Source organism: Channa argus, chromosome 8 (genome assembly GCF_033026475.1).
Source record: "Channa argus isolate prfri chromosome 8, Channa argus male v1.0, whole genome shotgun sequence".
Classification (NCBI taxonomy): domain Eukaryota; kingdom Metazoa; phylum Chordata; class Actinopteri; order Anabantiformes; family Channidae; genus Channa; species Channa argus.
Window position 1 is genome coordinate 3745941 of NC_090204.1, and position 25546 is coordinate 3771486.

General features: G+C 39.5%; 2 protein-coding genes across 7 annotated transcripts in view; one reads left to right on the forward strand and one right to left on the reverse strand.

Annotated features, from left to right (window-relative positions):
* On the reverse strand, positions 1 to 21409 carry gabrb3 (gamma-aminobutyric acid type A receptor subunit beta3). 2 transcript variants are annotated; one of them, XM_067513618.1, is made up of 10 exons: positions 21274 to 21409; positions 21088 to 21179; positions 20907 to 20974; positions 12345 to 12565; positions 11452 to 11534; positions 10713 to 10850; positions 8757 to 8909; positions 6139 to 6383; positions 4330 to 4410; positions 1 to 2905 (listed from the first exon to the last, which is right to left on the reverse strand). In XM_067513618.1, exons 1-10 carry the CDS (start codon positions 21351 to 21353, stop codon positions 2558 to 2560), a joined length of 1509 nt encoding a protein of 502 aa, XP_067369719.1. In that variant the 5' UTR covers positions 21354 to 21409; the 3' UTR covers positions 1 to 2557. The 2 variants fall into 2 exon arrangements, with proteins under 2 accessions (XP_067369719.1, XP_067369721.1); XM_067513620.1 differs by lacking the exon at positions 4330 to 4410.
* The window catches only part of gabra5 (gamma-aminobutyric acid type A receptor subunit alpha5), a 21965-nt gene continuing 17775 nt past the window's right edge, over positions 21357 to 25546 (forward strand). The window contains exons 1-2 of one of the 5 annotated variants that reach the window (XM_067513621.1): positions 21357 to 21432; positions 25412 to 25496. In XM_067513621.1, the coding sequence (XP_067369722.1) occupies positions 21372 to 21432; positions 25412 to 25496 (146 nt within the window). In that variant the 5' untranslated portion in view covers positions 21357 to 21371. Of the gene's footprint in view, positions 21433 to 24025; positions 24457 to 24482; positions 24671 to 24727; positions 24750 to 24815; positions 24967 to 25411; positions 25497 to 25546 lie in introns of those variants that run through there. The other 4 variants (XM_067513622.1, XM_067513623.1, XM_067513625.1 and 1 more) reach the window with 4 other exon arrangements.

Genomic DNA, 25546 nt, shown 5'->3' on the forward strand with positions numbered 1-25546 from the left:
CAAGCTGTGATACCGTGTTTTATATTTGCAACATAAATAGGAAATTATAATAGTGTGTAAGAGAAACAAAACAGTGAGGCCATAAATCACTGTGCATAACACTGTTGAAGACAAAGCCATGTAATTAATGTGAGATGAAGAAAATGCAGTTACAGTATGTACATGAAAGTTCAGGGAATATCAAGAAATTTGAGTGAAGATCGTTAAAAAATCTGACATGAGATGTGCAACAAGGAGTCTGCACTAAGTGTGCAACACAACATCAAGTCTGAAAGAAAAAAAGGTCACTGTGTGAATTAAATCTATGAAATATTGCCAGCTCTGCTCTGAAAGCACAATGACAAAAAAACGGATTGAACGTCTACTACAAAAAGCCCAGAAATCTTTTGTTTACATGTGACACATAAAGTGACCATTTCTTGCTGGGTTATCAGAATTTCTTGTTAGATATTATAAAGACACAGAAAATGGATGATTGTGAAGATTAAAGAAATAGTTTGATACTTTCGGAAATACTGACTTTTCCATTTTTTTGTTCGGAGTTAGGTGAAACCCTGATACCACTGTTATGTCTGTGTGCTAAATGTAAAGCTACAGTCAAGTTTTAATAATCTTAGCTTAAGGCAGGGCATTCTGTGAGCCGCATCTGGCACTCTTCCTTTGTGGCCCCTGACAGACTGCGACGGAGAGATGGATATTAGCTCCAAGTTCAGAAGTTCAGCTTTCATTTGCTGGTATTTATACATCAATACATTAAATACTGAAGATAACACCTTTTGTATCCAATCACCCAAAATCTATGTTGCAGAGTATTATAACATTTGACCGAGAGGTGCTTCTTGTTTCCCAGGTATATCCCATGACATCGATTTTCAAATAATAAGTAGTTCTAAATGACTGCTTTTGGTTTTAACCTTGGGTTTGACCTGTAAAGACGGTATTTGTTTTTAAAAAGGATAAATCGATATATAGACCAGAGAGCTGTCTATGGAAGACCAACAAGTCACTTTGAATCTGAGAAAAGAGGGACAATACAATCCTTCAGATCATACAACAAATGTGGAATGTCCTGAGAAAGACAAACCACTGATATACTGAGCAACATACACAGAACAGGTCAGTGCAGGAAAGCAAAACAGCTGATTCAGCATTGTGAGAGCTGTGAAAGAAAAACCCCAAAACAAGAGTCAGCGACTTGACCAACAACCTCCACAGGGCAGGATTAAAGGTAATGTCGTACCACAAGATGCAAACCTCTCATCAGCAGTAAGATTTAAAAAGAAAAAAAAAAAAAAAAAACGGGAAGGAATTAGCAAACAAGTAGAGGTATGAGCCACAAAAGTTATAGAAAAGTTTTATTATCTGATGAGACCAAGGTTAACCTCTACCAAAGTGATGAAAAGTCCAAAGCTTCATGATTGCTCATGATCCAAAGAAGCACGGTGGACGTAGCATCATGTAATTTATGCCTCGGTGTGACTCAGTTGGTTAAGCAGTCATCCATTAACCAGAGGGTCAGCGGGTCGACTCAGCCTTAAATGTGGCAGCCTGACCACTTAATTTTCCCACATGAAGATTAATAAAAAAAAAAAAAAAAGTCTTGTGCTTGCATAGCTGCTTCGGAAACAGGCTCACTAGTTGTTATTGAGGATTTGATTCACAATAGTAGATGCAGAATGGATTTGGAGGTTTACAGAAACATTTTGTTAACATTACGTAGGTGAAATTCTGAACTTTTATCTCATATCCGCTCTTCGATGGTCAACCCAAATACCTTCAGCAAAAACAGACATTAGTCTTACTGTCCCAATACGTTTGTTTGGGCATTTTCACGCTGTGTATAGCTTAAAAAAATGAGATGCAACATGCTGATTAGTGAGCTTTAGAAGTGCTGTTACGTGGATTGTTTTTTACCTTATAGAAGGCCAAGTTTGCTGCTGAACCTTGTGTTCAATCCTAGGCCAACTGCTACATTTCCATTTTAACAGATACATGTGAAAATATTATCAATCGTCCCAAACTGTCAACTTATTCTATTAGGTTGTGGCTGCGACGAACATAATGACTATTTTATAAAATGCTGGTATGGATTCCATTAGTCTTTGTCTTGTTAACAAACACTGGTCTTTGAACCCAGTTGCTTTAATCCTACCCAGTCATCACTTTCCATTTGCAGAGTCATTGACAACATGAGATGAAATAATACTAGGAATTTTGTCCTTAGCAAGAAGCCGTAATAGAGTGAGTACATTTGATACTGATATTATGGAAAAAGCTGTAATAACTGACCTAAAGTGGTGTAACACTGCAAAGAGTCTGTGCTTCCACATGAGATCAAATGTCCCAGGTTTACAGGTGTCTGAGCAGAGACTAACTTACAGGGCTGTCTTTGTAAAACATGAACTCTAGATAAATCCTTGTGACAGATGCATGCTGTCTGAACGGTTTTCTCATCAAAGTTTGCTATCATAAAAAGATATTCATCAGCATTATATTGTCTTCTCTCATTCAAAAACAAGAATGAGACAGATGGGGTTAAAAAAACAACAACAGTGCGTTAATTGACATAATAAAGCCAGTATATTAGGTTGAAGAGGGAGAAGGTGCAGGGGAATATTATCCGTGACCATCTGTCAATGGCATTCACGTCAGTGAGGTCTGGGATTTTGATTTTGAGCTGGGAGGATCGTCTCCGCAGACGTGCCTTTTTTAGATGGGCACTCCTGTCCAGGCCGTGGGGGCCCGTCTCGCGCAGACCGCTCGTCTTCCTGTACTGGACCCCCGAATTGTCAAACGCCATGGAGGAGGAGTTGTGACTTTCGGTGACTGTGGTTGTGATCTCATTCCCTCCTACCTCATTGTGGATCTCCAAGGTTGTCAGCAAAATGTTCCCCTGGGAGTCGACCTAGGCACGGCAGAGAGGAGAGGTGTTAAAAATGGGCTGCGAGCCGAGGCTTCAGTGACTGATGACACGTGTGCAGCATGTGTCAGGCCTCAGGGCCGCTGTCTTTAAGCAGGCTGACAGATTACGGCCTGGGAAACAGAGAGCAGCCTTCAAAAGCAGGTTTCCTGTCCCAAAGTTAAATCACTTCTCACAAATCAACTCAAGGTTGGTCTGGATGGCTCTAATGCTATTGCTCCCTACACAAAACGAATACATCATCCAGTCATATGTGGCAAAAATAGAGGCACAAGATGTTCACAGTAATATAACAATGTGGTCACAAGACACGAGAGGAAGCGACAAGGTGAATAATTCGTTATTTACTCTGCCAACTTTGGTGCAAAGTAACGACAAAAACGGATTTTATTTCATACTGTTGCTGATAAAAGCAACAATTTGAGACTCTAGCTACCTTGACTGCACCTGCACACATACAAAAGCACACCAAAGATCGAAGTTATATAACTGCCTCCAAAAACTCAACACCCTGTCAAGTCCTTGCACCATGACTTTGCAGTGGCTGCATGTGGCTGAAAATATAAAATATATAAATTACAACATAAATTCAAACAGGCAGCAGTGTTTTAGAGACAAATTTCAAACAGCTTTCTAAACAAGGTAGGATCCTTATGTACAGTTACAGAAGAAAATGCTTATGTCTGCTTTATTTCAGACTTAAAACATTGACAAATACTTTACCCCTATGGAAATCACATGTTCCAGTATTTGTACCGGTGATGTATTTACATTATGAAATGCAGAGCTGTGCTCCTCTTCCATTTGCTATGCTCTGCTACACTCTACCAAAGCCTTTCGGGTATCAATCATTACCAAATTACAAAAAATAGGAACACTGCAAAACTTACTAATAAAGCAGAAATCAAGGGGGGAAGACTTTTGAACTTTGTTAAAATGTATTTTAATTTTCAATTTAAATCTTGTTATGAAAACCCTTCATAAAATTTGGTACCATTAGCCATTTACATAGTTTCATTTAAATCTATCTATTAACTAAAAAGTTAGTAGGACAAAGCATTTACTGTATTACCTTATCCGTACACAGATACACAGAAAATCAAAAAGTAAGTTCATTATTATCGTATACTCGTGCAGAGTTATGAATATGAATCTACATAAAAGCTCAGCTCCATAGAGTAAACAGAGAGACACAAACATATAAAAACAATAACGAGGTAAAACACCACAACGGAAATGGGTATGTGAAGAGGTCGCTCACTTAATGTGATGGTGATGGTGACAGAAATGCTTTAGATGTCGTGAACATGTGTCTTTGCTAAACAAGGAGGTCAAACTTTGCTCTGGAGCAGCAAAGTTTCTGTGGAGGTTTCACAGATGTGACAAAACAGGCAGTGACAGACACTCACCCGTCGTGAGTGACGATGCCCTTGTACCTGATTGGACTGTTTAACAGATGAAGACTTGCAATTGCCTCCTTCCAGAATGGACTAGCCAGGAAAAAGACAAACACAAACCCTTTTGTCTCAGCGTTGGTCAGGTGTGAGCTGAGCCTTGCAATGAGGACAGGAAGAATCAGAGCACCTACAAATGACTCATGTTTCATTTGCTCATCCTTTGGCCCTGTGTGCTCCTCATATAAGACAAAAACTAAAATGATCATTTTCATCACAAATTTAAACTCTGATTCCACGTCTGACAATGCTTCATTAATGTGACAGACTGTGTGCAAAGGTAGCATAGAAAATCAATACTTAAATCCAAGTACTGGTATAAAAATAGTATCACTACAAACCTTTTACTCAAATAAAAGTACTAAGCAGATAATTTACTTTTAAATTAAGTACAAAAGTAACAGCACTAGATCAAAACGTTTAAATAATACTGATTATGGCGAGACATGTACAGTAATCAATAAAAAATAATGGTCAAAGATCACTGTTGTTGGAGCTGATTTTTTTATGTGTTGACAGGTGGTGAACACATAATGAAACACCACGTAATGAAACATCAGCATCAATTATATTTTTTGATTAAAAGCACCAAAAGGAGCTACTTGTGAATGATTGGTGTATCTCCAATGTGTAATTCTGACAGCAAACATTTCTGTGACTTCTGAAGCTTAAAACGTTACAATTTTAAATGAACAGGATGATGTGTACGAAAGTTGGAATACTGAATTTTAAATTTGTTCGATGTGAAATACATATTTCATTTACATTTGTAGCTCTAAATTTTGTTTACGGTTTTGAATAAAATCAATTAGCATTTATTGGATTGAAATTTCAATTTTAAAAAGTATATTGAGCTACAATATAAATGAACAATTAAACATAACATCTATATTTTCAGTGTTTGTACGAGTCAAGTCCAATGTCATTCCTGTACTTTTCTCTCTTCTCAAGAGTGGGAAACAAAGGCAACACTGAAGCATCAAACTTTGGAGAGGAACTACATATCAGATCATATTTGCCATCCGCAGGAATCCAATATACCTGAACTCAGAATCGGGTCAGGGTTGAAGAAACTTAATGAGGACATGCCTTCTCTTGGTTATATCAGTTAGAGTAACCATTAGGGGATGATCATCAATCTTGCTATCTACTGTACCTGGTCTATTTACCAGTGCCTGCCACAGTGTACAGTGTAGATAGAATGTGTTACCTACATACTGCATCTTTTCTTTGGCCAAAATTGTTTATGTTATTCATATTTGATGGAGACAGTGTGAGATCATCTTCATATTGTCAATACTTACCTCATTCTTCTTTTGTGTGGTAAATGGCTGTGGAACAGTATAAAAGACACTAAAAAGATAAAAGGACACGCTAAACATATACCTACATCGGAAAAAATCTTACCATAAACATCATCGTCTTACAATCTTTGGGTTACAATCGAGTTGTTGCGCCATATGACGTCAACACAATGTGTTAAACTGAAAAGTCAGTTGTTGTGGCCCATTGTTGGTTTTACTCAAAGAGTGCATTCTTTTGTGTACCTGTCTACCCATGGTGCTGTGTAAATGTAACATGTTATCCTGTAGGGCTTTATCAACCCCACACTGGATCCGTGTTAACCCAGGAATTTATAGAATATATTGATCTGACCCTAGAAGAATTATTGGATCAACTGCATCTATTGTCAGACCTTTTGCTCCGATCCTTGTGATCCACCAAATCTAGTACATAAAATAATCAGCGTTACACTGTTCTCACCTTGGATCTGTCAAATTTATTCCGGTCATTGTTTGCCTTCTGTGCCCTCTCTGCCAGTTTCTTTTGCATCTGGGGGCCTCTTCCAAAGAAGATGTAGTTGACGAAGGCATATTCCAGCAATGCCAGGAAGACAAACACGAAGCAGCCCATGAGGTACATGTCTATAGCTTTGACGTAGGGAATCTTGGGCAAAGTCTCTCTCAAATGGGTGTTGATGGTTGTCATGGTCAGGACAGTGGTAATCCCTGGAGGAAAATGGAGAATAAAAATTATTCTCTTAATGTTACATTTGCAATACATCAGCCAGCATAACCTTCATGTCATCATCAGGGTTATTTTCACAGAGGCCATATTGCTGACTGGCACTCGCATTTTCTGCAAATACTGTCTAATTAAAGTAATATATGAAACATTACATGGATGAAGTATAACCCAATCTCTAAAATGAGAGACAGAAAACCACATTTTTCAAGTTTTAGGCATCATTTTCATCAAAAGTACAACAAATTTGCCCTGCAACGACAGGCAACTCTCCACCCTCTGAATTAATCACTAGCAAATATAATCATAATCATAACTAAACTTAACAAATAGTCATTAATTGTTATTGCTACCAGTTTGGTGATGTACTGCAGTTTTGTTTCTGTGTTTGGAAACTGAGAACTGAGGAGGATCTAGTATTTGGAAATCTTGGTGCAACTGCTGTGGGTGTAAAGTGTTATAATAAAACTGATACATTTTTGAATGGTTGTTGTCTCACAGTGTCATGCTTAATTCCTGTCAGAACATAACGTGATAACACCGCACACAACTCAACCTTGATTTATTTATCAGTTTATGAGACCATGCCAGTGAGAGCTCAGTTTTTTTTTTTTTTAATTAAAATAAAAAATGATTCACAATTTCACCCATCAACCAGTGCAACATGTGCACAGGTGCTATTAACATAAAGTCTATATTAACGTTGTATTTGTTAGAAAGTGTGCATGAACTCTGAATAAAGTGTCAATCATGTGTTGAGCTGTTTGTCAAATTTGTAACACAATACATTGTTGAGGGGCTGTTGGGGGTTGATTTGGTCCCCCCCCCCCACCAGTGCTGACTCAATAGGTAACGTCAAAGACGTCGCTTACCACCGTGGACAGTGCATCTATTTCCGTTCATGTTCTCTTCAGCCTTATATAATTACACAACATTTTGCACTGTACAGTATGTGTGGGGGCGTCAGGAGCCGCGTGGGTACATGGCATCGATTTTTGTGCAACAAAGGGAAGAGCATGAATCTAAACTCTCAGAGCTCTGAAGAGAGGGTTACTCAACAAACCCAGAAATATTTGTACTGCCACACTGTAGACTTTACAGTTTTCTCTGAGTTTACATCATGAGTTTATCATGACTTTAATCATTCCAAAACCAAAAACCTGAGGAGTCATTGCAACTGTTACACTGTTAAACAGTATGAATTAGCTGAGAAATATACAAAAACAAGCATAAAAGCCACACAGAATTATTCTACAATGTAGAAGATTTGCTCTTACATTGTTGCTTATCAGATATCACAAACTACAGCTACACTATAATATAAAGAACAATGCTCTCATCGTTTGCATGCATTCTCTATGGTCAGTATCATATCTACAGGATGCTAACTTTGGGTGATGGAGCGTTAACATCGGTATTTTAGCAAATCAGTGAAATTCCCTGGTTGGTTAGAAGATCAATCCGCACTCAAAAACATGAAGCAAATCATTCCTGAAAGTGCTGTTTAAAGACTCTGGCTCACAGAAGGATTCAACAGCCCTATGTCTGATAGACATCCCTGCAAATTTGGTTTTGCTGAGTATATTCGCACAACCATAACGGTAGTGAGACTTGAAACCTACAGTACAATAAATCATCGCAAAGGCAGTGATTGAATTTGGATAGTAGAGTTAAGTGTAAATGCTTTCTAACTGGCATCGATCTCACTGTATCTCAGACAGGGGCTGTCTGAACTGCGGGGCGTTAAAGACGATGAAGAAGGCGAGTGTGTCCCCAGGTTGACCCTGATGACACTGCTATCCAGCTGCCCTGAAATGTCCCACACCTTTCATGTTAGTCTTTGTACAACCTACAGTCTTTGTTTCAGGAGTGGGACAATAAGGGGCTTTTCCTGATGCACTGCTTGGCTGCATAGCTGGTGGATGCGCGTTTCCATTTCTAGCAGAGATCAATGCAGTTATGGAGGCGTTTTCCAGTGGTGTACTGAGCCACTTTTTTCACTCCCAGAGGTCCGTGGAAAGTTTGAGTCTTAGATTGAGCTCTGTCTCCTATTACACTACAGAGCAGCAGCCCGAAACAAACTGCAAGGATCACACAGAAAAGAAAATTGTTTTTAGATTTTAGTGCTTTTCTGAATCTCCACCTACAGCCACATTTACCATCAATCCCTAAATCGTCCTCTGCGTACGAGCAGACTCTCACTTTGATCATGACAGTCTTCTGTCAGGCTTCTAGCTTTGGGAGAGAGGTGGTCAATGTTCATGAGCCTGTGGGCACAAACCATAAAACAACAGAGATCTACCTGAATGTGAAACTACAGGCCTTGAGTCAATCTGTACTGCCCGGACACATCATACCTAATGCAACTCTGGCAGCTGAGGCATCATAATTTATCCAGAACGACACCCAAGACAGGATGGTGATGAGGGTGGAGGGCATGTACGTCTGCAGGATGAAGTATCCAATGTTTCGCTTCAGCTTGAAGCTCAGAGACAGCCGAGGGTAGGAACCTGCAGGAACAGACAGTGAAGGGGAAATTACACTTTTTTTTTTAATTCAGGAGAAACAGGGCTATGTCTTGCACTTTTGGTTCCTATGGTGATGGTCTCAAAAACCAGTTGCATCACCATGGAAACAAACAAGTGTGGTTCAAGTTGCAAACCATCTGATGAAATGTAGCCTTGAGATTATCTAGTCCAAGCACAGTAATGCAGACATACTTATACTGTACAACTTCTGTTCTGTTCTCTGTCTCTCTCACACAAACACAAAAACACACACGCATGCACACAGACACACACACACACACACAAAGATATTGTTACCAGACATTTTAGGAAATACTGTATGCTTTTTTTGCTTGTGATTTCTCACTGTGTATAAAACACTAAAGGTGTACACAAATCTGTAACTGTGCATTCAGATTTCTAAATATGTTAAGAAATATGTGAATGTGTACTTATATTCTTAAATGTTTACTGAGGCTGTAATCATAGCCATGAATCAGAAATATGTGCAATTGTATACAGAAATCTATAAGTACGTAAAGAAATCTACATTTGTATTCAGATTTGTAAATGTATATGTTACTGTAAATGTGTAACAAGATTTCTAAATACATAACGAGTTGGTAAATGTTTAAATGAAACTGTAAATGTTTGTACACAAACCTGTAAATGAAAAGAAATGTAAAATACTATTGATCTCTTGAACAGCCTAAGTTTTTATGCGTCCAACTGAGTGAAAAATCGATTGGCACCATAGCCAGTTAACATCCAGCAATTAGCTGAAGAGAACAAACGAAAAGAACAGCAACAATCACGTTGCTATGCATTTTGCTGTGTGTAGGTAGTTTGCAGTAACAGGAGTCATATCTGTTGACTACACTTATTGTCAGCGGCTCTGCTACACTGATGCTATTTTATTTCTTGCTCGTTTACAGCTGAATAAAGAGAAGACTAATGTTGAGATTGTACTAGAAACTCTTTGGTGACATCAAACTCGATGTAAACTCTAGGTGACCTTTTTACCCAGTAATGGTTACATGTGTAACCTGACGGAGAGACTAAACATACACCTGTGGTACCCAGAGTGCCAGCCTCAGCTAATGAGAAGGTGTTAAAAGCTTCTGCAAATGCCCCTAATTGTTAGGAGTTCTAACAGCCCCCTCAGTATTATCGTCTCCGAAATGTTCAGACAATATCCGTCCTACTTGTCATTAATTCAGAAATGGAAATAATCACTGTTTTGGTGCCTCTGAGGTTTTGTATTATAGAAAAATAATTCATGCAGTCAGCGTTCTGCCTCATGAATACATTATACTGCTGTAAGTACAGCATCCATTCATTCATCAAGAGCTGCAAGAAACAAAGGGGTAATCGCCTCTCTAATGTTTTTCCCAGTTCTGGTGTTAGACTGAGAGAGGTCATGGCATGATAAAAATACTCTAATTAAGATAGAGTAAAAAAAAACAACCAAAAAAAAAAAAGCATGCAGACACGAGAGATTCATTCATATCTTGGTGCCTCCTGGAACCTAAAATGCCCTAAAGGGGCATTATTTGAAACTGCTTCCTAATAAGACATCTGTAATACAATAACAGACTTATAAACAACTGTTTGTGGTCATTTCACATGAGAGAAATACTGCACACACTGTGTTTTGTGGTGCATTTTACGCACTGCACCTAAATAATTGGAGTGGTTGCAGTTTATCAATCAGCTAAAGACAATTTTATGTTTGATGTTGCCTTCTTAGATTTTATGGAACATGGCATAACACTTTTAATTTCCCTTCTCTTATTTGGAACTCACCTGTGGAAAAAACCACGTTCTTGGACACCAGTTTGTAGTCGACTATGGAGAACTGAGGCAGCTCAATGCGCGTCACCCCCGTCACAGCGTTCTCCCCTCCTTTCCAGTAGAACTCTATATCATCTGTTGTGTAGCCATCTGCAAAAAGGGACACAGAGAGCAAGGTAAGGTGTGTTTGTACTAGTGGAAAAACACTGAAATGTACACTTGTCTCTGAATTTAGTAATGTATTTTATTTGCTTAAGTGTAATGTGGCTACAGTTAATTTACAATAAGTCATGTGACTCATCTAGACTGGGCTGGCTGTAAATGTTCATTGCATGAGACATAAATCATGGGGATGTGTGTCACTGCAGGCAGACAGACATATACCACAGCCACAGGATTCATGACTTTGAATAGTTAAATAGCAGCACGGACAGGCAAACATATCATCAAGACCGATGAAGGTGGACGAATCATTGCCATACCCTACTATGGAAATCACTACTTGGTTAATAGAGAAAGTCATAGACGGAGCAGCTCAAACTGGAGAGGGAGAAGCGAGCACTCTCGCTGTAATATGACAGCTCAATAAATTGAAACCAATTCAGCAGTCTATGCAGTTTCTGTCTCCATGAAATGAGGTGCGTGAGGACATTTTTACGAGAAACACGGCACTGTTCATATTTTTAAGTAATGAAAAAGTGGAGTTGTCCGCTGTATTTCTTTATACAGAGGACATGGGGCTTAAACTTACAACTCTCAATTTCCAGAGTGCAGTTCTGTTCATCCAGTGGGTATCTCCTCAGATCCATCATACACGCTGCTGTTGTTGTGATTCTGCATCAAAGCAAACCAAATGAGAAATACAAATGACTTTATTGACCTTGTTTTAAATAGTGTGGTTCATTCATGATAACAGCTTTATTGCAACACAATGTCAAATAGAGGAAGAAAGCGGAAGAAATACATAAAGTGGTTCCTTTGAGTTTGCATAGATAAAACTAATATCAAAGTGAACAAATAATAACAGAAAGACATGAAGATCTTGCCAGTGACATTCATTCACTTCTGTTTCTTTGAAGCTTCCTGTCAATTACTGCTAATGGCACAAAGTTATATTGAGAATGCAATATTGAGCCCAAATAAATATATGACTTCAATCATAATATGAGTTAATGCCAAACCCACTGTAATAACATACAATGCTATGAAAACATAAGGTGTTACACTAAAACTTAAAGTCTTAAAACTTAAAAGTAACTCAAAAAATCCAGGGGAAACAACATGTAGGCTGTGAAAAGAAACGATTACAGGGAAAAAATTCAGAGTTCATTTGGAATTTTGTATCAAATTTCTATCAGTGCAAAAACATCATGTGAGCGTAATCATATCAGTGTTTTAATGGGACCCAACTAGAACATTAGTCCAGCAACTCACAGTCCAGTTCCCGATATTCTCTTCTCTGCTGCATTTGTGATCCATGCTAAGCTTAACTCAATTACAAACTCTAAAAGAAAGGCAGCCAGGATTTTGAGGGAAGTCCTGAACCTTTCGGTGGTGAACAAGGTATCTTTCTGACATCGCTCTATCTCCCGCTGAGGAAAATAAACGTCACAATTAGAAAATGTAGGTTAATAACACGCTCACCTGAGGCCATAGAGAACGGTGCCATCCGGGTGGAGTCGAATCATACGGTTCTTCACTGTGACACCGTGCACAAAGGACTTCTTATCATTGAGGAAATAGGTGTCAGGGACCCACAGCTGGTCTGCTACTCTGTTGTCCAGTGTCAGGTTGAGAGGGATCCCTGCATAGGCCAGTCTCTTATCTCTCCAATACTGCTGGAAGTACATAGTCAACGTGTAGTCCTGCAAGGAGTGATACAGCATCGTTGTGTAGTTAAACGAGGTAAATGCCAGAACGCCATACAACAGATACATTGTAAATAATGTAACTCATTTCAAAAATGTGCAATTTATTGAGCTTCAAAACTAGAGTAGATGTTTTCGTAATTAATTGTAATAATTGTCAAAGAACTTTTTTTCTGATTAGGCCCCCCTCTGCAGCCATATTATCAGGTCTTCTACAACGTTCCACTACAGCAGAAAAGCATCACTGTTATGTTTGATCATAGCGATTGAGTGCATATTCAAACCACAGATTGATGCTGTTGCTAGTTAGCTAGCAGGCTGGACAGAGAGATGACTTAAGGACATTTCAGTAATTTATAGAGCATGTATTTGCACCTAGCTCCACAAGTTGGTCCATCAATCACAGCCCTGTAATGGAGTCCTTTACTAGCTCACTTGACTTTGTTCTGCTGACTAATGATTTCATAAATAAATAAGCAGGTCTCAGGAAATAAACAAAAAGTTGACTGTGCTGAAAATGCCTACATTTCTGGTGCAATGGCATATTCACAGTATTCATGTCCAACAATGCCTGGATATCTTTTGGATCTAACATCAATACTTCTTTAGCACTGATCTAATATTACTCCACGTTGGTCAGCAGGATTGCATTCCTTATGAAGTACTTCAATAAAATAAACTATTGCTTTCATTGACATACAGCATAGTTGGTGCATAGAGGCGGTTGCATCATGCACAGATGACGCGCTGTAGGCTCGTTTTGTGTCAGGAATGAAATATACTATGAGACGACAAACAGTATAATATAATATTGGATCCTTTAAATAATTCATTGTATATGCACAATTAGGAGACACTGCATCTAGTTTTAAGTCATTTTGATTATTATTTCTGATTATTTCCTTGTAGTAAAATCCCAGATCAATCATTTTGTAGTGAGTAATATAACTGAGTATGTTTCCAGATAATCTCATGGCTGCTTTATTTTTCGAGTCTTTTTGGAGATGCCTTTTCCCTCCCGATACTCACCCTCTGTGAACAGAATGCCCTCATTACACTCCCTCCCACATACAGCAGAGGTGTGGGATGGGTGAATCAGCTTTATACAACAGCTATTACACTATACTACAGAGACAGAGCCCATCTACAGTACCGACCCTCTCACTTAATGTCTGGACCACAACTATTTTAGTCTATCTCAGATCTTCAGATTCCACCTCAGCAGTTGTTACTGCCTTAAGCACTGCGTCGTGTAGCATCTCAGAAACAATGGTAAATATGAAGATTTTCACTGTACACACTGTGCATTATGGCCTCCTGCTCCTTGTCCCCTGTGTAATCTGCAGGGTCCCACTAGGCTCTATGTTTGTGAACACAGAGAGAGAACCTCTGATAGCCACTGTGGTGATCAGTGTTGCCAATTAATGTCCGATAAAGTAGAGGTTGCTCAGAAAGTGTCTCGTTATGTTAATTCACTTATAAAAATATAAACACAGGCCTGTTATTTTTAGATAAAGTAGTCACTGTACAGTAATTCAATTAAATTGCAGGTTTTCTGTAGAGCTCTATGAAGTTTGACAATTGTGATTTTTCTATAACGTGACGACTGCCTTTCAAATTGCCGCTTTATCATAGCTTTTTATGGGCGATCACATTTGTCAAAGAATCACTTAAGCTACTTGGGATATGTAAATCCTGTAATATAGACTGATACAGAAACCCTGCCATCACCCACAGCCCAACATCTACAATCGGATTTGAACTTTTCAAATCTATTCTTAATGCACTAGTCCTTTGATGTACATTTGCATCTCAAAACTTGAAATTGCAGAAAGGTGCGTAATGCCAGTCAGAAATATTAACTGTAAGAAATCAAAGGCTGTTCTCTGTAAGGGGGCACAGAAGGAATCCAACAAAACTAACGCATACAAAGCACATGGAGGAGGCTGCAGTGGTGGGAACCTGGAGTAAAACACACTACATCACAGTGGATTAATAGTGAGAAACCTGTCCTGTAAACCTGCACAGACACTACTGGCTGTGACTCATCGGCCAATAGCCACACAGCTGCTGAATGTGACACCTGAATATGGTAAAACATTAAAAGTTATTAAAGATAATATTAAATTATGGCCCAGCTCTATTTGAAATGAATCTCAAGTGTGGACCATCACATCAGAGAATGACTGAGTGTAATATCCCATAATAAGCTAATCACATTACCTATGGTTGATAACAAAAGCTTTCAAAGTCTCTAAATGATTTATTTTGAAATCATCAACTGTGAAGCAACTGACTACAAAACATCTTGAAAATACCTGTGGATATGAATTTCTTTTTTTATCTTTAGGCCTACGTCATCTATGTAGACTAAAAATGACAGAGAGGGGTTTGTTCTCAATATCAGTGAGTAAATGAGGCCCAGTGGGAGGATGAGACTGTCATGTCATCTTCGGCTCACAGAGTTCACAGTCTCATGTTCAGACGTGGTTACTGTGTGCCAGTCAAACATCGTCTACGTCAACTTAACACCGGGGTATCTGCTGGGAATACAGGAATAGCCCTGTGCAAAGAGAGGGGGGCTTTTCATCACTCCAAAAGACAGCTAAGTTATCCCAGTAGGACTCAAAAGTGTACTATATCTGTTTTACAAACCATGCATTTAATAACTCCAGTCTCTGCATCCTCCCACACATCATTTAACAAACCTAACAAATCATGAAACCATTTCATTTCATCATCTTAGAAACAGGCAACTTGTAGGTATAATTATGTTACGAGATCACGGTGGCATTGAGCTATTTTTATGGAGCAGAAAGATCAAGAGAAAGAAATTTTCTCTGTTTTATTACAAGAGGTATGAATTGAGAGTTATTCTCTATGGAACAGGTATAAAATAGGTAAATATTCTAGTTTATCACTTTGAAAAAAGGTTAAACAAAACATGTCTTTATATACTTAAGATTGATTCTTCTGTGGTAAATTCTATACAGTATAATAGTAACATTCCAAACACATTCAATTCAAAAAAGCATTATGGGACTGAACAATAGACAAAAATAAATGTAGGTAAGCAGCTCACGGTGTTTAATGTTATTTGCTCATCTGGCTTTGTTGACACAGAAATTAATTTCTTTAGGATGAAGTAATGAGGTATATGAATGAAGCATGCATTAAGCACTTTGATAAGCATTTGTGGTGCATATGCCGATATCAAAGGCTTAAACCATTATGGATAATAAAATACAAACCAAAAGAAAAGCAAACAAAAAAACAACCAGGTTGCAACTAACCAACACTTACTGGGCATAATATTAAGAGTAATATTATTTCTCAATTGAGTATTTTCAGTAAATACATTAAAATACACACAATGTAGCTTATGTATTAGCTGTTGGAGCGACAATGGTTCGACTCCCTTTCCATGGCAGCTGCTGTCATCAGTGTATGTGTGTGTGTGTGTGTGTGTGTGTGTGAAATTGGGTGAATGAGAAGCAACATTGTAAAGCACTATATGATAATAAAAACAATGAGCTGAAAGGCACTAAAATACTCCCAGGCCAGAGTTAGGTAGGGGTGGGTACTGAAATTAACAATACTTCTATGGCTTTGACAAAATTGCTACAATTATCAATAAATGTTTTGTCATTCAATATCTAAATTTCAGTCACCAGGAAGTGAATCTCATCAATAAACATGCAGCATTCAACACTGACATGCAACTGTCCAATCTGCATTCTAAGTATTTGTATTGTTTACAATTTGTTCCTTTTTAAAATTTTTGAAATTGATTTTGAAAAAAGTTTTCATCAGGAAATGGCACCAAAGTCAAGTTATTAGTATCGGCACCAGTATCTGTATCCTATTTAAAAACGAATGAGGTGACCAAAACAAATCCAGCTCTTCTTATAATGCATCCCAGTACGACTCCTCTACCCATTTTGACCTCAATAATAAACGCATAGTAGAATTATCACCTGTCTGACAGCTTCAACCTAAAAACTGAGAAATTATAACATTTTAAAAGTAGAATTCATGGCAGAGCCACTGTATTGGATTATATTAAATTACACAGTTGGTCATAATGGTATAGATAACCCAAAACTGTGAAGTGTCTTCATGCCAGTTTTATTATTTTAAAGTACGTACTAATAGTAGCATTTCCTAACATCGCATGGGTGCAAGTGCAAATAAATGAAATCCATAAATCAAAAGTTCTTTCATTCACAGTAACTTTTACCTGGAATCTGGTGGATCTGCCCAGTAAAACCCTTGAAGTTTCCCTTTCATTTTAACTGCCCTTAGAGTGACGAGTAGAAGGTTTATATTCCTGCACAGTACTGCAGTACTGCTTCAGCACAGTGTGAAAGTGGGACTGCACTAAATTTCTAGTGGCATCTTCCTTACCTTGTGAGTAGCAGGGTCCTGGAGCCTTTGGTGTGCTACTATACTGTATCCGTGATATGCAGTAAATCTGAGAGAACATCTGTAGTATGACTTTTTAAGGGTAACACTTCCTCCAGGCAGAAGGTGGACAGTGTAAAACTGTCAAAATGGATTGTTGTTTTAGCACATGATGGAGTTGTCTTCCAGCTGACTCATTCACATGCTGGTAAATAGATGTGTAAAAGTACCACTGGGATGTTCTGCTTTACAGCTTGAAAGGTGGATTATGTGTCTGGACAGGTGCTTCTCTGCAATGTATAGGAACTCACAAAACTGGGAGAGATCACTTAAAAGTACACAAAAAAATGCATTTTGTTCTTAGAGTGCACGTTTGTAGCATGAACGTCTGGCTAATAGGGATCAAGAAAATTCAGAAATATATTAATAATTACATCTCCTAGACAACAAGCTCTGCAGTTCTCCCACGTGGACTATAATGGGCCACAACCATGTGTGATTGTGGCTGTTTGAAAATGTGTCACTAACACATTTATGCTCTCCACTTGTTTAAAAGAGAGAGAGAGAGAGAGAGAGAGAGAGAGAGAGAGAGAGAGAGAGAGAGAGAGAGAGAGAGAGGGAGAGCAGCCAGTTCTGCTTTGGTCTGTCTGTGAGTGAGCAGTCATCAAAGTCAGTTACCTCTGAAAATCCTACATTTAGAAATATATTTAAAATCCCTGGTACATAAAACAGTTGAAGATCTAAAGATCATTAGGTTGAAACTGAAACGGAATAACTTAACCAATGTGTCTTCAAATGCAGCTACAGTACAATAAAAATATTGTGTCTTCCTTAGAAAACAAGTTGAAGTACATAACATTATATTTATGATGGCTGAATTAAAGCTAGAGCACCAGAGCAGTTATCAAGGGGTGTAAGCAGCATTTTGGAAGTCACCGGCTCCCTCACCAAGTCTGATGTTTTGCTCTAAATCTACTTTCAGTAATGTCAAACAGCTCCCCTCGGAAGAAAACTTGTGTATGTGGAACAGAGCTGTGTCAAAAAGCATCCAGCTTTTTCTAAAGGTCGGCAAGATAAACTTAACTTCAGTCAACTTCTTTCTCCCCTTCCCTTGTTCTCCTCTGCTAATGGCCCTAGGACCTGCCCGTGTCACGAAATCAGACCCTGCAGCAGAAGTTCATCCATCAGAAACCACATTTATCCTCTTTTATTTAGAAATGTCCATATTTAAAAATACAAGAGTCCAGTACAACAGAAACAAAACACTGATGGGACTGCAGGTATTTAAAAAAAGCAACAGAAGAAACTTGTTGAATGTGAAAAGTCCGATATGATATATATTATAATAGATAGATAATATATATCCATATAATTTATCATTTTACTATAACTATTTTTACACACTCTTGACCATTTTTGTTATTTCCGATGATGAAATAACATTTCTAAATAAATGGGCATTATTATCATGTTAGATTTAGGATTACATTTTCATCCCCTCACGTTCTTTTAGTGTAAATTACCCCAAATTATATCTAGTCACAGAACACAATACTGTATATTACAAAACACTAAGGATGCGCTTCAATTTTAATGAATCTTAATCCAAGTCCAAATCTTATCATTTAATCCCTCATCGAATCTGGTAGATTGGGGAATAATAATTTGTTGGAAATAATAACTATTTAACTAAATTTTCCCTTTGCTGCATAGGAGAATGACGTTTTTTTTTTTTTCAACCAGATCCACTTCAGGACCAGCTATCAAAAACCCATCCCGACACTCCACAAAGTCTTCTCTTCAAATGTGAGGTGTTGCAAGTTTTTATGTACAATTTTACACTCTGTAACATCGGTGTGTAAGAAGGACCTCCCATAAACGGGTTAATCTGCAGCCTTGAGATGCTCTAGTGAGCAAAATGTGAGAAAAGCTACAAATGTCAAAGCCCTCTGGAGAGAGAACTGCAATGCAGCATAGACAAAAGAAGAAGGAACAACATAATGTTGTTCAGGACCACAGATAAACTATTATAGGAAATGGCTGCTAATAATAGCCTGATCAAACAGCTCTGTAGCTCCATGAATTTAAATAAAATAATAAATAATAAAAAAGAAAGAAGTCAATAAGGCCATTTTGCTTCTCTGCTTCCTAAGCCATAGCAGAGTCTATTATGTTCAAGCAGTCTGACTGATGATCCTCTTTGTTCCTGTGTTTTTGATAAATCATCAGGATGCTGTGGATATTTTTGGATATTAAAAAATAAAGCAAGTGACTTCTTTGTACAATGTCTTATATACAAGATGCAACCAGCTCCTGGTGTCCAATTATTTATATCAAGTGTAACTCCTTTTTAGCACACACTTAAGGGCCAATGGGAGTGTTTATTTTCTAGATGTGTCCAATTCCTCTGGCCTGAGGAGGAAGTGTATTTCCTCTGTCCCATCTGCATGCCAAGAACCATTAACACAGTCAGGCAGATGTGAGCACTGCTGAGACCTAATCGTTTCATGTAGTATGACTGTGCACACAGCAACTCTCGACTTAAAACCGGATGTGGTCTCTAGTACAAAGATTATCTTTGGCCCATTAAGTTCTGAATGTTAACTGATTTTCAGACTTAATGGACAAAAAATATGTTTATTTCTCTATTTGCTTGCAGTGCAAAAGGCTGAAATAGGTTTAGTCAAATCTTGGAGTGTTCAAAGTCTCTCTGAAAAATATAGGCAACCCTTTTTTGCATTTTATCACTGTCTATACTTTGGTGCCATTCAATTATCTATTAGTGATTCCTGTTTCCAATGTACCACGGATATTCAGACTATTAATATCTATTACTGGATCATTGTGGTATTGAATAAAACTTAAAAATGTAATGATTGTCAGGCAAATTCTGACACATCCAAAATGCTACTTCATTCTACAGATAATGACTGAACTAATATCTTTAACAAAAAACATAAACTTGACTTTTAGATTTTCTATACAATTGCACTTAAAGTAACGGAATAAGCAATAGCTTCCTTAGCCATCTATCTAATTTACAAAATATGACACCAGAGATGCGCTGAAATACACCACGGGTACATTTATTTACACATCCTTGTCAGGACAGCATGTCAGGGGCTATTTCCTCTTCGTACCATGTGATCAAGCATCAAGCTCTGTCAACACTTCAGACCGATAATAGATGGCAAGGAGGTATTAAACTGTATGGAGAGCATGATGTGGTAGCCCCATCTCTCTCTCTCTCTCTCACACACACACACACACACACACACACACACACACACTAAAAATACTGAATATATTGTGTGAAAGGAGAAGACATGGAAGCAGGACGTACTGACCTTATCATCTGACAAGGCCATTAGGGCATCGCTGCTGGAGTCACAGAGCCAGTGAACCAGGAAACAAAAAGGAGACTAGCAGCCATAATCTGTACATCACCAAGCTATAGGAGCCTATATGCACAAACTAGACTTCAGGATGTTTGTAAACAATGATTTTCATATTTTAGATAATTTGAAGTTGTATGTTTATTTCTAGTCTTTGTATGAAGTCACCCTTAAGTGCTTACAACTAGCTTTGTTAATAGTTTATACATCACTTAGTGATGCTTTAATAACCATTTTAACAGTGGTTGCCAGGTTGTGATCATTAATTTTGGCCTCCCTGTTTGGTACTGTGTTTAATTAAACGTGTTTATCATTTAGCAGTGCTTTATAAGCATTGCATTATAAGCCATTAATAAGAACAATCTCGGGGTCTTTTTATTTCAGAATTTTACATGATCTATATAAAATGATTATTTCATCATTTGTAAACGAACCTAATCCCCGAGCATAACACTTTTTTTTTTGTGAAATTCAAATGTGGTTCATTAATGGCCCCAAACGTTAGAAATCCCTCCAGAAATGATTTGTCTGTTACTTACCATGTTGACTTCTGATACCATGTCTATACTGGCCACGTCTATACTCATGCCAACAGCAACGGGTGGACCTGAAAACCAACACATTCCCATCAACAGTGGACAACATCCATCACCAGCATTACCAGAAACATGCGGGGACTCATTAGGGTGAAACACGCCAAATGAGGAAGCCCACACATACCTCCAAAGTCTGGCCGGAGGCGAATATCATATCCTTTCAAGAGTTTGTCCACCGTCTCTTTGACGAAAGACATGTTCCCCGGTTCGTTGACGCTGAAAGACAGAAGACAACAAGTGAGCTTACGGGGACTCTTTTTGCAGGGGGACACCCACCCCGGTGTCGCAGTTTCGAGCCCCGGACTCTCACCTCTGGGCACAGCACATCACTGCCACGAGCAGCGGCAGTGAGATAATGTCTAAGGGTCCCGTTTTCTGGCTTCCCCACATCCCTCGCGTGGTGTGTGGATGTCTGGGTGGCTGCTGTCCAGCCAACAAATGACTAAGCCACGGCGCTCTCCTAAATCAGGTGAGACTTGTGCCACATGATGTTTTTCCTCTGGCTCAGCCTGTGCTAACGCGCTCCGTGAGGTAGAGACGCTTTTCCTCTGGTGTCAGATGCGTTCATCTCTGCCTGTGACACGGCAGCGGAGCCGCAAAGCCGCCTGCAGTCTGCTCCGTGTCTCCATCCTCCGGTTGCCAGGTTTCCGCCTCCCGACGCTGTAAAGTGTTTGTCACGCGTACGTTGGAAGGCGAGCAGTCCACAGGTGCGAAGTCCGCGGGCCACCAGCTCCGTGTGCGCTGCGGACGGTCCTCTGAGAGGCTGCTCCCTCACATAACTCCGAGTTTTGGAAATGTCTCCCCATGTCAGCGTGCGTAATGATGACAGGCCACGTGACAGAGCGCACACAGGGGGGTTATTTAAGCAGGGTCCCATCCGAGCAGAGAGGTAGTGTACGTGTGTGACGTCCCGAGTTTCACCTGTTCCAAAGCGTCACACCTGACGAGAACTCAAGCAGCCAGAAAGTCTCTTGCTGGCAGCTGTCTCCTAATTGCCCCCAACCGCCCCCCAGCCCCTGATTTAACAAATGTGGGCAAAATGAAAGATGGTTTTTCTAGGTTGTAATAAACTTCTGCCTACTCCAGTGTGACCTGACAAGTACTTTGTCTTAAAGTGAGACTAAAAGAAGAAACGCACTGTCTCTGTAAGTGACCCTCAGTAGCAATGAAACACTTTTGTTCGCTTCACTTGTCTCTGGGCTGTTGCTCCCACACATGTGGTTTGTTGTGACCACTAGCTCACTGTTACTGTACATTTCATCAGCCGGCTTTAATTATCCTCACTGCAGGCCACAGTTTGCTCCCTGCTATTGTTACATGCAAATATTAAAGATTTGCTTTGCCATTAATTGTTCGTTACTTTTGGCCCAGGGGTTTAGTTTTCTTTTGTATGGCTTTAATTTACATTGAACTTTGGCCTAAAGGTTTGTAAAATAGAACAAATAGGGGAGATATATGCACTGTTTAGGATCTGTAGATGTTCTATTCAGGTGTTAAAACACAATTTATCTTCCATTTATGGGCCAGAATGTGATCGTGGTGACTTTGATCCTTGGCAGCAGATGTGAGTCTTCCTCAGACTCAGTTGACTCAGATGTGGTTCTTCTTGCCTTTTTGCACAGCTGGTAAACTTAAAGGGGGCCTATTACAGTAAGTGGTCCACAAATGCACTGTGTGTACATTTTTACATTCTTCTTTGGACCTTTCTTGAGAAGGAACATGGAAAAAAACCCTGATGTTTAGATGTTGAACCATGTGCTGAAAAGGCAGCTAATTGACTATATGTATCATCTCTGTATGTTCATTAAACATTGGGTTTGTGGCTTTGTTAGAGCTTCACAGGTGGGAGACAGAGATCAGAAGTAGCTGCCTGACACCAAATACGACGTGCAGTACCAAAAATTTAAGTTTTATAATGAATCTGCGCTATTAATGCCCCTCCCCCATTTATTCCTCATTGTGTTTAATCGAGAATTAGACTCTGGTCTTGGTTTTCTGCTGCTGTACATGATTGTAATACCTTACAGACAACAACATCCAGAGTGTGGTTCTTACCTTGTATCATAGATGGCATACAGCTTTTTGTTCCCATCAACAGCATTCCTGTTAACACACACACACACACACACACACAAAAAGGGAATTACTCTCTGTGTTACGTTATCGCTGCCTCTGACTGATCGATTTTTTTCTATGTACAGTTTTCATGTACTGGAACAGGAAACAGAGGCCTTTCGCCTTGAGTCTAAATTCACAAACAACTTTTCAACCTTCAAAACGCCCATAAGTGACCATGTTTGAAGTGAGCTGCCCCTAATTCTGGTGGAAATGGATGCAAAATGATGAAATACATACTGTGGAGTTCTATTTGTGCTTCTGGCAGACATGCGTGACATATTTTCTCCTCCTGCAATCTGGACCATTAACCAAGAGAGCAGGAGTCTGTTTTTTCAGGTTTGTGTCCCACTTAAGTCAGAACAAGGGATCAAAGTTTATAAGGTACTGTAGCACATCTAATCCCTGAGGTCTGGTTGTCTTCTAATATGATCCAATATCAGTGCTGTCTTTGTTTAATATTTAACCACAGTGGAAGGAACCTGGGATCACAATTGAGGCTGTAACTGTCTTTCATTATTCATATTTTAATTACCTTGCAATATGCCGTTAAGGAAATGACTCTAATTGTTTGCTGTCACAACCTCTGTTGTGTCTGGCTGTTAAGGACAGTGAATGGAAAAATAAAGTATCATTGCATTGCATTCAAAACACATGAAATAAATGTTGGAAGCACATTAATGGCATATCTTGAAGAAATTCCTGCAGTGAGCAGGCTCCATACCACATTTACTGAGATACAATGCATCATGTTCAGTCTGTGATGTTGATGATAATGATGATGATGGTGATGTGCAGTTTGCTGATGAAGTACAGTAGAAGATCAGATTTAAAAAAAAAAACCCACATAACACATTTATGCTGTTGTGGAGATCCCTCTCATGGTTTCTCTCTGTAACTGGACGGCTGTAGCACTTTCCTTTCTCCCTCTCTGTCACCCCCCCTTCCCCATATCCTCCCCTCCTCCACTCCCTGCTCCTGCTTTTCCCACCGCACTGCACGCTCATCTGTTTAGTTCGCACCAAAGTCTATTTGCATTGCATTTTTGCCTGTGGAAACAGCCTCGGATGTTTTGCAGCGCTTGCTGTGTGCTTGCAGCTCCCCGGAGACCAAACTTAAGGATGGTCAGTCAGCACAAGTGTTGGGAAGCCTTTCTTTTTTCCCTGCCAACCTTTTAATCGCTCTGGGACTAAATAAACCTCGCTGACAGTGAAATTAGTCCCCAGCTTTGTTTCCGACCCCCTCTCCTTTCTTTCCAATATGCAATTACTGGCTGAAGGGGACGTTTTGAAGAATTGATGCCCAATACTAAACAGCTCAATCTGCGTGTGAGATCATCTGGAGCTGGAAGAAGTTTGACTACGCATCGTCTCGTGTGGTAAGCTTTGCTGCTCAGCGCCTGTGCAGCACAGCGTCGTTATAGGTCAGCGTGAGATGTAGAGTGGGACGTGTGGGCATTGGAGGAGAATATAGGCTTCAGTGGTGAATACCTAATACCCGAGGTCTGCTGCTGTTGCTGCTTCTGCTGCTGCTGCTGCCCCCGGTAAACTAGAGAAGCACCGGCGGTGGTGATGAAAGCCGGACCAAAGGAGGTATCCATGCTTTCCTTCCCACTGAAGGGGGATGAGTGGAGGCTGTAGTGAGTCGTGAATGAAGAGGATGCAGTGCAGGGTGCGCACAGTTACAGCAGCACTGAGGAGATTTAGTGGATGTTAAGAGTCCATCTGATTGCGGGATTCGCAGCTGTGCTTGGCAGGATGTACTTATACACGCTGTACATGTAGGTAGTGAGCAGCCTGTGTCCAGCAGAAGAAAACGTTAATTGAGTGAAATTGCAGTGAGACTGGAGAGCTAGGAGAGGCCAGAACAAAGAAAGGACACTATACTGGCAAGTGTGATGTAAAGAATGAGAACTTATTCATTTGTATTACCAGCTAACATCTGCATGTCTTACAGGTGTTGCCTGTAGTGTTCTATCATTTTTATGGAAAGACAACTATCCACACTTTTTTAATACACAGAAAAGACTGCATGGGGCATTGCCTTATTGTCAGCACATTGATGTGCATTTGCTTTTTGGATGGAGTAGTGGAAAGATTTGTGCACCTGATACTGGTTTACTGAACACACCTCTAGGCAGTGTGTGCAGAATATCCATGTTTGGTTTGTTCTTTACTATTTAGTTTGCCCAGTGAAGGACAAGGGAGGGGGGGGGGGGGGTCCTCTTAAAAAAAAATATCAATCAAATCCTTTAAATTCTGCTTTAAATTGAGACGAAAATCGTTAACAGAGATGGTGAAGATCTGCGTTAATGTGAGCACGACTTTTTTCAGGAATGGGCAATGGAATGTGCTACAACTTTGCAATGAGACGTCTGTGGTTCTGTGTCTTGCTTGTGAGCATCACCTGCCGTCTGAGGTAAGGAACTGACTTCTGTACTGTGACTTTCCCAGCACAGCTTTTCAGGC